Source organism: Bombina bombina, chromosome 8, assembly GCF_027579735.1.
Source record: "Bombina bombina isolate aBomBom1 chromosome 8, aBomBom1.pri, whole genome shotgun sequence".
Classification (NCBI taxonomy): domain Eukaryota; kingdom Metazoa; phylum Chordata; class Amphibia; order Anura; family Bombinatoridae; genus Bombina; species Bombina bombina.
In genome coordinates, this window is record NC_069506.1 from 99,389,517 (window position 1) to 99,401,776 (window position 12,260).

General features: G+C 41.5%; 1 protein-coding gene across 1 annotated transcript in view; it reads left to right on the forward strand.

Moving 5' to 3' along the window:
- The window catches only part of TTLL10 (tubulin tyrosine ligase like 10), a 320,455-nt gene extending 308,567 nt beyond the window's left edge, over nucleotides 1–11,888 (forward strand). Inside the window, exons 11-13 of the mRNA XM_053690962.1 lie at nucleotides 9,133–9,226; nucleotides 10,385–10,550; nucleotides 11,499–11,888. Coding sequence (XP_053546937.1) covers nucleotides 9,133–9,226; nucleotides 10,385–10,550; nucleotides 11,499–11,511 — 273 coding nt within the window. The 3' untranslated portion in view covers nucleotides 11,512–11,888. The remainder of the gene's footprint in view (nucleotides 1–9,132; nucleotides 9,227–10,384; nucleotides 10,551–11,498) is intronic.
- The last annotated feature ends 372 nt before the right edge of the window (nucleotides 11,889–12,260 follow it).

Here is a 12,260-nt window from a genome sequence, read left to right on the forward strand (position 1 = left end):
GTTTTCCTGCAATAAGGTATGTGCAGTTAACATATTTCTAGGGATGGAATTTGCTATAAAAATGCTGCTGATACCGGATTAATGTAAGTTAAGCCTTAAATGCAGTGATAGCGACTGGTATCAGGCTTATTAACAGAGATACATACTCTTATAAAAGTGTAATATAAAACGTTTGCTGGCATGTTAATCGTTTTTATATATGTTTGGTGACAAAACTTATTGGGGCCTAGTTTTTTTTTCCACATGGCTGGCTTGATTTTTGCCTAGAAACAGTTTCTGAGGCTTTCCACTGTTGTAATATGAGTGGGAGGGGCCTTTTTAGTGCTTTTCTGTGCAGCTAAAAATACTGACAGAGACATTCAGCTTCCCTCTGCATGATACAGGACATCTCTGAAGGGCTCAAAAGGCTTCAAAGTCGTGTTTGAGGAGGGTAACAACCACAGTAGCTGTGGCAGTTGTGACTGTGTTTAAAAAAACGTTTTTGTCATTTATTATTCTGTTTTTGTTATTAAGGGGTTAATCATCCATTTGCAAGTGGGTGCAATGCTCTGCTGACTTGTTACATACACTGTAAAAATGTTGTTAGTGTAACTGCCTTTTTTCACTGTTATTTCAAATTTTGTCAATAATTTTTTATATTGCTTGTTAACTTGCTTTAAAGTGTTTTCCAAGCTTGCTAGTCTCATTGCTAGTCTGTACAAGCATGTCTGAAACAGAGGATACTTGTTCATTATGTTTAAAAGCCATGGTGGAGCCCCATAGGAGAATGTGTACTAAATGTATTGATTTCACCTTAAACAGTAAAGATCAGTCTTTATCTATAAAAGAATTGTCACCAGAGGGGTCTGTCGAGGGGGAAGTTATGCCGACTAACTCTCCCCACGTGTCGGACCCTTCGCCTCCCGCTCAAGGGACGCACGCTAATATGGCGCCAAGTACATCAGGGACGCCCATAGCGATTACTTTGCAGGACATGGCTGCAATCATGAATAATACCCTGTCAGAGGTATTATCCAGATTGCCTGAATTGAGAGGCAAGCGCGATAGCTCTGGGGTTAGACGAGATACAGAGCGCGTAGATGCTGTAAGAGCCATGTCTGATACTGCGTCACAATATGCAGAACCTGAGGACGGAGAGCTTCAGTCTGTGGGTGACGTCTCTGAATCGGGGAGACCTGATTCAGAGATTTCTAATTTTAAATTTAAGCTTGAGAACCTCCGTGTATTGCTTGGGGAGGTATTAGCTGCTCTGAATGACTGTGACACAATTGCAGTGCCAGAGAAATTGTGTAGGCTGGATAAATACTATGCAGTGCCGGTGAGTACTGATGTTTTTCCAATACCTAAAAGGCTTACAGAAATTATTAGTAAGGAGTGGGATAGGCCCGGTGTGCCCTTTTCCCCACCTCCTATATTTAGAAAAATGTTTCCAATAGATGCCACTACACGGGACTTATGGCAGACTGTCCCTAAGGTGGAGGGAGCAGTTTCTACTTTAGCAAAGCGTACCACTATCCCGGTTGAGGACAGTTGTGCTTTTTCAGATCCAATGGATAAAAAATTAGAGGGTTACCTTAAGAAAATGTTTATTCAACAAGGTTTTATTTTACAGCCCCTTGCATGCATTGCGCCTGTCACTGCTGCGGCGGCATTCTGGTTTGAGGTCCTGGAAGAGGCCATCCATACAGCTCCATTGACTGAAATTGTTGACAAGCTTAGAACTCTTAAGTTAGCTAACTCATTTGTTTCTGATGCCATTGTTCATTTGACTAAACTAACGGCTAAGAATTCCGGATTCGCCATCCAGGCGCGTAGGGCGCTATGGCTCAAATCCTGGTCAGCTGATGTGACTTCAAAGTCTAAATTACTCAACATTCCTTTCAAGGGGCAGACCTTATTCGGGCCTGGTTTGAAAGAAATTATTGCTGACATTACTGGAGGTAAGGGTCATACCCTTCCTCAGGACAGGGCCAAATCAAAGGCCAAACAGTCTAATTTTCGTGCCTTTCGAAATTTCAAGGCAGGTGCAGCATCAACTTCCTCTGCTTCAAAACAAGAGGGAACTTTTGCTCAATCCAAGCAGGCCTGGAAACCTAACCAGTCCTGGAACAAGGGCAAGCAGGCCAGAAAGCCTGCTGCTGCCTCTAAGACAGCATGAAGGAGCAGCCCCCTATCCGACAACGGATCTAGTAGGGGGCAGACTCTCTCTCTTCGCCCAGGCGTGGGCAAGAGATGTTCAGGATCCCTGGGCGTTGGAGATCATATCTCAGGGATATCTTCTGGACTTCAAAGCTTCTCCTCCACAAGGGAGATTTCACCTTTTAAGATTATCTGCAAACCAGATAAAGAAAGAGGCATTCCTAAGCTGCGTACAAGATCTCCTTGTAATGGGAGTGATCCATCCAGTTCCGTGGACGGAACAAGGACAGGGGTTTTATTCAAATCTGTTTGTGGTTCCCAAAAAAGAGGGAACCTTCAGACCAATTTTGGATTTAAAGATCCTAAACAAATTCCTCAGAGTTCCGTCATTCAAGATGGAAACTATTCGAACCATTTTACCCATGATCCAAGATGGTCAGTACATGACCACAGTGGACTTAAAGGATGCCTACCTTCACATTCCGATTCACAAGAATCATCATCAGTTTCTGAGGTTTGCCTTTCTAGACAGGCATTACCAATTTGTAGCTCTTCCATTCGGGTTGGCTACAGCCCCAAGAATTTTTACAAAGGTTCTGGGCTCACTTCTGGCGGTCCTAAGACCGCGAGGCATAGCGGTGGCTCCTTACCTGGACGACATCCTGATACAGGCGTCAAGCTTTCAAATTGCCAAATCTCATACAGAGATAGTTCTGGCATTCCTGAGGTCGCATGGGTGGAAAGTGAACGAAGAAAAGAGTTCTCTATCTCCTCTCACAAGGGTTTCCTTCCTAGGGACTCTAATAGATTCTGTAGAAATGAAACTTTACCTGACGGAGTCCAGGTTATCAAAACTTCTAAATGCTTGCCGTGTTCTTCACTCCATTCCGCGCCCCACGGTGGCTCAGTGCATGGAAGTAATCGGCTTAATGGTAGCGGCGATGGACATAGTGCCATTCGCGCGCCTGCATCTCAGACCGCTGCAATTATGCATGCTCAGTCAGTGGAATGGGGATTACACAGATTTGTCCCCTCTACTAAATCTGGATCGGGAAACCAGAGATTCTCTTCTCTGGTGGTTATCTCGGGCCCATCTGTCCAAGGGTATGACCTTTCGCAGACCAGATTGGACAATTGTAACAACAGATGCCAGCCTTCTAGGTTGGGGTGCAGTCTGGAACTCCCTGAAGGCTCAGGGTTCATGGACTCAGGAGGAGAAACTCCTCCCAACAATGGAGTTAAGAGCAATATTCAATGCTCTTCTGGCTTGGCCTCAGCTAGCAACACTGAGGTTCATCAGATTTCAGTCGGACAACATCACGACTGTGGCTTACATCAACCATCAAGGGGGAACCAGGAGTTCCCTAGCGATGTCAGAAGTCTCCAAGATAATTCGCTGTGCAGAGACTCACTCTTGCCACCTGTCAGCAATCCAGATCCCAGGTGTAGAGAACTTGGAGGCGGATTTTCTAAGTCGTCAGACTTTTCATCCGGGGGAATGGGAACTCCATCCGGAGGTGTTTGCTCAAATGGTTCTCCGTTGGGGCAAACCAGAATTGGATCTCATGGCGTCTCGCCAGAACGCCAAGCTTCCTTGTTACGGATCCGGGTCCAGGGACCCAGAAGCGGCACTGATAGATGCTCTAGCAGCGCCTTGATTCTTCAACCTAGCTTATGTGTTTCCACCATTTCCTCTGCTCCCTCGTCTGATTGCCAAAATCAAACAGGAAAGAGCATCGGTGATATTGATAGCGCCTGCGTGGCCACGCAGGACCTGGTATGCAGACCTAGTGGACATGTCATCCTTTCCACCATGGACTCTGCCTCTGAGACAAGACCTTCTAATACAAGGTCCTTTCAATCATCCAAATCTAATTTCTCTGAGACTGACTGCATGGAGATTGAACGCTTGATCCTATCAAAGCGTGGCTTCTCCGAGTCAGTAATTGATACCTTAATACAGGCACGAAAGCCTGTCACCAGGAAAATTTACCACAAGATATGGCGTAAATATCTTCATTGGTGTGAATCCAAGAATTACTCATGGAGTAGGGTTAGGATTCCTAGGATATTGTCCTTCCTCCAAGAGGGTTTGGACAAAGGATTATCAGCTAGTTCTTTAAAGGGACAGATTTCTGCTCTGTCTATTCTTTTACACAAGCGTCTGGCAGAAGTTCCAGACGTTCAGGCATTTTGTCAGGCTTTAGTTAGAATTAAGCCTGTGTTTAAACCTGTTGCTCCTCCATGGAGCTTAAACTTGGTTCTTAAAGTTCTTCAAGGGGTTCCGTTTGAACCCCTTCATTCTATTGATATCAAACTTCTTTCATGGAAAGTTCTTTTTCTGATGGCTATTTCCTCGGCTCGAAGAGTCTCGGAGTTATCTGCCTTACATTGTGATTCTCCTTATCTGATCTTTCATTCAGATAAAGTTGTTCTGCGTACAATACCTGGGTTTTTACCTAAGGTGGTTTCTAACAAGAATATCAATCAAGAGATTGTTGTTCCATCATTATGTCCTAATCCTTCTTCAAAGAAGGAACGTCTTTTGCATAATCTAGACGTAGTCCGTGCCTTGAAGTTTTACTTACAGGCTACTAAAGATTTTCGCCAAACATCTAACCTGTTTGTTGTTTACTCTGGACAGAGGAGAGGTCAGAAGGCCTCGGCAACCTCTCTTTCTTTTTGGCTTCGGTGTATAATCCGTTTAGCCTATGAGACTGCTGGACAGCAGCCTCCTGAAAGGATTACAGCTCATTCTACTAGAGCTGTAGCTTCCACCTGGGCCTTTAAAAATGAGGCCTCTGTTGAACAGATTTGCAAGGCTGCAACTTGGTCTTCGCTTCATACTTTTTCCAAATTTTTCAAATTTGATACTTTTGCTTTTTCGGAGGCTGTTTTTGGGAGAAAGGTTCTACAGGCAGTGGTTCCTTCCGTTTAAGTTCCTGCCTTGTCCCTCCCATCATCCGTGTACTTTAGCTTTGGTATTGGTATCCCACAAGTAATGGATGATCCGTGGACTGGATACACTTAACAAGAGAAAACATAATTTATGCTTACCTGATAAATTTATTTCTCTTGCAGTGTATCCAGTCCACGGCCCGCCCTGTCCTTTTCAGGCAGGTCTAAATTTTAATTAAACTTCAGTCACCACTGCACCCTATGGTTTCTCCTTTCTCGGCTTGTTTCGGTCGAATGACTGGATATGGCAGTGAGGGGAGGAGCTATATAGCAGCTCTGCTGTGGGTGATCCTCTTGCAACTTCCTGTTTGGAAGGAGAATATCCCACAAGTAATGGATGATCCGTGGACTGGATACACTACAGGAGAAATACATTTATCAGGTAAGCATAAATTATGTTTTATTTCCTGTTTACACACACTTAAGGCTAATATTTGGCGCTCCTTCACACACACTTTCCCTGTTCATTATTAACGATTGTGTTAGGTGATTGTTTCCTTTAGTGAGTTTGTGTATACGCTCTTTTGGCGCTGTATACTATATTTTTCTTCACTAAATTAAGATATCTAGCCTGGGCTGTCCAGAACGAACCTCCCAATGGTCTTTTGTCACAGGCCAGCTCCGGCTCTATAGAGACAGACTCCCTCTTTCAAAAACGACATGGATTCCTGCCTGCTCTCTAGAAACGTTTAAATTTAAACGTTATTTAAATTGTTATTGTCATTTCACACTGCACAAAGGTATCAATGCAAACACCTGTAATGTAAAGGATATGCTGAAAGGACATTGTATTTTGCATTTGTTTTAGCTCACATAGAGGCACTGTTTATTTGCTACTCTGATAATTGGTGCATGAACGATATTTGCGCTTGAGTGAAAAAAAAGTTACATTCAATTTGCAATATGAGTGCACAGATTCTTACGGTATACTCACAATATCAATTTCAAACAATTTAAACTACAAATATTGTGCAAAATAGTGCTCCACTTGTAATCTAACCCTAATTCATCCTTAGGAAGCTTGTGGCTCTCTTCCTACCTGTCAAACCGTACCTTTAGTGTAGCCTTCTCTGGGGCCTCCTCTGCCCCGTCCACACTTTCTGTTGGAGTAACTCAATGCTCTGTCCTCGGTCCCCTTCTCTTCTCAATCTACACGTCATCATTAGGTTTCCTAATAAAGTCCCACGGTTTCCAATATCATTTGTATGCCGACGACACCCAAATCTACTTCTCTGCACCAGACCTATCTTCTTCCTTGCTAACCTGTGTCACTAACTGTCTTTCTCACATCTCTTCCTGTATGTCCTCTCACTACCTCAAGCTAAATCTCTCCAAAACTGAGCTCCTTATTTTCCCCCCTTCTTCCAAAATATCCACCCCCAATCTCTCTATAACTGTCGACAACTCTATCATTACACCTACCCCACATGCCCAATGTCTCGGGGTCACATTTGACTCATATCTTTCTTTCACTCCTCACATTCAGTCCTTGGCTAAAGCCTGTTATTTCCACCTCAAAAACATATCTAAAATTAGACACTTCCTTACACAAGACACAACTAAGATTTGAATCCACTCTCTCATCCTTTCCCGCCTCGATTACTGCAACTCTGTCCTCTCTGGTCTCCCCACCTGCCGCATAGCTCCTTTACAATCCATAATGAATGCATCTGCCAGGCTCATCTTCCTTACACGTCGCTCTTCATCTGCTGCATCTCTCTGCCAATCCCTTCACTGGCTTCCTCTTGCCTCTAGGATCAAACACAAAATCCTCACTCTGACATACAAAGCCCTCAACTGCACTGCTCCCCCCTATATCTCAGACCTTGTCTCCAGATATTCTCTCTCCCGTCCCCTTCGCTCTGCTCATGACCTCCTACTCTGCTCCTCTCTTGTTACCTCATCACACTCCCGTTTACAGGACTTCTACAGACTGACTCCTATCTTGTGGAACTATCTGCCTTGCTCTGCAAGACTCTCCCGTAGTTTTGAAAGCTTCAAGCGCTCCCTAAATACTCTACTGCATACAACCTACGCTAACCTTTCTTTATACCAGTTCCTCTCCTCCATTGCTATCCCCTGAACCCCCTTAGTATGTAAGCCTAAGAGTCCAGCTGTTTGTAGATCACCTTCTTAAGAGATGACTACAACAGTGCAACTCTTAGCAGGGCCCTCTACCCATTTGATCCCTATAATTGTTTTGTTGTACTCCGCCTTTGTTTATAGCGCTGCGGAATCTATTGGCGCTGTACAAATAACCGATAATAATAATATTTTACTTGATACTCTGATAATTTGTGTATGATATTGTGAGCGCAAATATGTTTTAGTCCTGAATTAGGGTGATATAAATGTAACACGCTTGCACACTGAATTACAACCCAGGACGTGACCCACAGGAACAGCAGAAGGTTAAAAACAGGCTAATGCTAAGGAAAAGGTTAAAAATAACTCACTGTGGCAGCAGGAAAGAGAATCAAGAGATAAGTCCAGTACAGAGGATTGTCCAGAGGAATGGTCAGGCAGACAAAGGTCAGTAACTTAAGACGGATTCAAGATAGAGTAGTCAGGCAGGCTTGGTTGGCAACTTACAGGCAAAGTCCAGTACAAAGGAGTATCGAAAGGAATGGTCAGGCAGGCAGAGGTCAGACAGGCAGATCCAAGAGAAAACCAACAACCAGGCGCTGAGGAAGAGACGCACCAGAATTAAAAAGACTGGCTGACTTCATCAGGAGTGGGCGGCACGGAGAGACCGCGGCGTGACAGATATTTTTGCATCTAAAAATTACATTTAATTTTTAATTAAAGTGCACAGATGCTCATGGTTTACTCACAATATCAGTTTCACCCAATTTAAGAGGGGGGCGGGCGGTAAATTCTGATCCAAATATCTTTTTAAGGACAAATTCCCCTGTCCTTCCGAGTTCCATAGACTACCCTCTTTTTGATGGGCCGACAATTGTTGAAAGGAAATTTAACAATCCACTGTCTTTAAATATATGGGCCCGAATTACCAAGCTCCGAATGGAGCTTGATGCCCCCTGTTTGGCTTGTCGTAAACAGAAGTTATGAAGCAGCGGTCTAAAGACCACTGCTTCATAACTTGTCCAACTGCTCTGAGGCCGCGGACAGAAATCAACCCGATTGGGTTGATTGACACCCCCTGCTAGAGGGGGCAGCTTTGCACGAACAGTTCACAAGAACTGCTTGTGCAATGATAAATGTGGACCGCGTATGCTGTCGGCATTTATTGATGTGCAGCGGACATGATACACTACATCGTATCATGTCCGCTCGCACTATGTTAAATATACCCCATGGTGGGTTTTTTCTTGGTCTATGAGCAAGAGAGAGACCCAATAGCAGATCTACTCAACAGAGGGCCCTGTGTAGCAAGCAATAATAATCATATAGATGCTGCTCTGTGTAATAATGTTGAGCAAAGATAGAGGGATCCGCAACCTGCACTAATAAAAGGCTTCTCTGCATTAGGATTGTACACATTCTGCACGTCTATGGGCTTCCCAGCTCTTGGACCCTGCACTTACTGCACCTATGGTAGTTACACCCCTGGAGAGACCAGAGATTTGTTTGTTTGGGTTTGTGCTGTGAATGTATTTATGTAGAATTAAATATATATTAGTGCTAATGATTAAAGGGACATTAAACACTCATTCACCACCCTCTAAGTCTGGGTGCCGCCATTTTGGAACTTAGGTTACACTGCAGGTAAATGAAGGATAGTTGCTGCATATGTGCAAACACATCAGTACTAGAATAATGTATAGGGTAGATTTCAACATGGGGGTAGCCATGACTAGAGGAATGTGGGGCATAACCTCAATACTATTCATATAAAATGTATTTAGTATTTAATGTCCCTTTAAGTATATGTTAATATACACACACACACACACACACAGAATATGGTGGCCTTTAGTTATATGGGGGATATATGTATCTTGAGATGGTTTTAATTCTATGCATTTTCTTTAAAGAAATAATTTCTTTATCAATGCCACTTGCATTTTGTAGGTTTGGCTGCTAGAGATGAACTGCAACCCCTCCTTGAATACCAATTGTGAGGTGCTTAAAGATGTAGTTCCAAACGTGGTAAATGAAACACTAGGTATGGTCTTGCTGTTACCAAGTTTTTGTTTTATCATTTAATGAATCCTAATGTTTTGTGTATGTTTTTCTTTTCAAAAGTGGAGATAATATTGTGTAGCACTTATCAATGTCAAATCTATCAACATTTAAACAAATTTAGGTTTTGTGATTAATTAAAAAGTATATCCTTTGTTAAATAGACAGTCTACTTGAAAATTGTTATGGTTTAAAAAGATAGATAATTCCTTTATTATCCATTCCCCAGTTTTGTATAACCAACACTGTTACTTTTTTTACCTTTATGATTACCTATATCTAGACCACTGCAGACTGCCCCATATCTCAGTTTTTACAATCTTGCATTTTAGCCAATCAGTGCTGGTTCTTGTGTAACTATTATCATTCTCCAAAGGAATGAGCACAAGGTTATCTATATGGCACACATGAACTAGCACTGTCTGTCTGTTTTGTGAGATTTAAAAGCACTCAGATAAGAGGTGGCCCTCAAGGGGCTTAGAAACAGGCAAATTTAGAGATTATAAAGTGTATTAATATAACAGTGCTGGTTGTGCAAAGCTGGGGAATGGCGGGTAATAAAGGGATTATCTATTTTTTTAAACAATAAAAAAGACTCCCATTATTTTTCCTTCCAGTTTTGGTTTTATTCTATTTTTTTTATTGAAGTATGCAATAGCTTTTCATGCTTCAATGAAAGGAAACAAGTGTTTCATAGAAAATAAATTGATATATGCTATATTGCTAGAAATTGAAACTCACTTTTAGGGGTCGATTTATGAAGAAGTGGATGCTGCTTCCGACCCACTCCGCTTCAGTACCCCCTGAAGTGGAAGATAAGAAGCAGCGGTCCTAAGAATACGATCGGGTTGATTGACACCGAATCTGCAGGGGGTGGTATTGCACCAGCAGTTCACAAAAACTGCTGGTGCAATGATAAATGCAGACAGCGCTATAGCGGATCATGTCTGTTCGCACCATGATAAATTTACCCCTAAATCTCTATTTTCTTGACTATCTCACTTCTCTTTTGAAAAATATGTTCATAGAATACTCTTCAATATGTACGTTATAGCTGGTAGAATTACTTTACAGTAATGTGTGCAATATACAAACAAGCAATATATTCAAATCACAATATTACTTTTGTTTCTTCTCTTAGATCTGACTCTTGAAATATTCTACAAGACACTTAAAAGTCAAAGCATTAAGCCCTTAAACACAGAGAGCAGCTTTATATTACTGTATAATACATATGTGAATGAGCAGACGGGGAGGTCCAAATCAACAGCAAGTCCCATCAGGAAACTAAAGGCATCTCTGAAGAAGTGCGCAGTAGCTTAGATTCACTATGAAACATGCAGGATTGAGGGTTTGCTTGTGTCCTGTTTCTTCCTATGTTATACTCAAATTAAAATAAAGTTTAATACTTTAAATAGCAAGGTTAAAACAATTAAAGGGATACTAAACCCAATTATTTTCTTTTCAGATAGAGCATGCAATTTTAAGCAACTTTATAATTTACTCCGATTATCATTTTTTCTTCGTTCTCTTGGGATCTTTATTTGAAAAAGCAGTAACGTAAGCTTAGGCGCCTGCCCATTTTTGGTTCAGAACCTGGGTAGCACTTGCTGATTGGTGGCTAAATGTAGCCACCGAACAGCAAGCGCTATCCAGGTGCTGAACCAAAAATAGGCCGGCTCCTAAGCTTTTATTCCTGCTTTTCAAATAAAGATGCTAAGAGAACCAAGAAAAATTGATAACAGGAGTAAATTAGAAAGTTTGCTTAAAATTGCTATTGCTATCTGAATCATGAAAGAAAAGAATTGGAATTAGTATCCCTTTAATTTCCTTGAATACACATTGGGCATGCAGTTTGACAGATGTTATCTTAAAAAAAAAAAACAAGAAAGAAAAATTCTGAAAATTGTTAAAGCACCAAACTTGAAACTTTAAGTAGATTATATGGCCATCTTCAATATAACTAATCTTAAACATAGTTCTTGCTCTTAAAATAATAACCCCAGGGGGCCACTAAAGAAAAAAACTCAAGTGCCATATTAATTTTAAATAATGAGCACAAGAACAGAAACATATCTCTTTTTAGGACTTCTAAGTTATTTCCAACAAAAATGCAATGAAGTTCTCTCTGGACAAGCTATGAGATTCCAGAAATGTAAATCCCAGCTATGTGTGCTTACTTCTGAAGCTTTCAGTTTTTTTCAAACATTTAAATGTTTTAACATTTTACATAAGTTGTAATCCTTTTTGTGTAGTGCCAGTGTTTGAGAAGAGGGGCTGCCGTAATGTTCTTCATGCAACAAAATGAGGTCCGTTGGTGAATTCACTCCGTAAAGTAAAGAAGTACAGCAAAAAATTCAGCGTGAATTTCCGTTAAAATGTTTTTCAAGACTCAAATATTTAATGACCAAAAAAATAAATTTTCCTCCTAAACAAAACCACGAAAGAAGAAACGTAAATTCCAGGAATGGATTTGATTCTTACCTGGTCTTTCTGGCCCAGTATGAGATTCCAGAAATGTAAAGTCTACCTACACGTGCTTATAGGGCCTACAGAATGTATTAACAATGTTTTGAGACAATGCAAAAATAGCATCTTTTCAGTGTTGATGATATTTGATTCCAGAGAACAGGAACTTTCTTTAGTGATTTTTGACTTTAAAACATGTTATATTTGAACTTTTTTTAATAATGTAGTTTTTGCCAAAAATATTTTTTAAAGGGATAGGAAAGTCCAAATTAAACTTGCAAGAATCAGATAGAGCCTGCAATTTTAAGACACTTTTAAATTCACTTCTATTTTCAAATGTGCTTCGTTCTCTTAGGGGCCGATTTATCATGGCCCGAATGGGGCCGTATACACCTGTTTCACACCGCTGCTCCTTAACTCGTCCAGCTGCTCTGAGGCGGCACACAGCAATCCGCCCAATCGTATACAATCGGGTTGATTGACACCCCCTGCTAGCGGTCTGGCGGAAATGATCGCTACAGAGGATCATATCCGCCAGGCACATGATA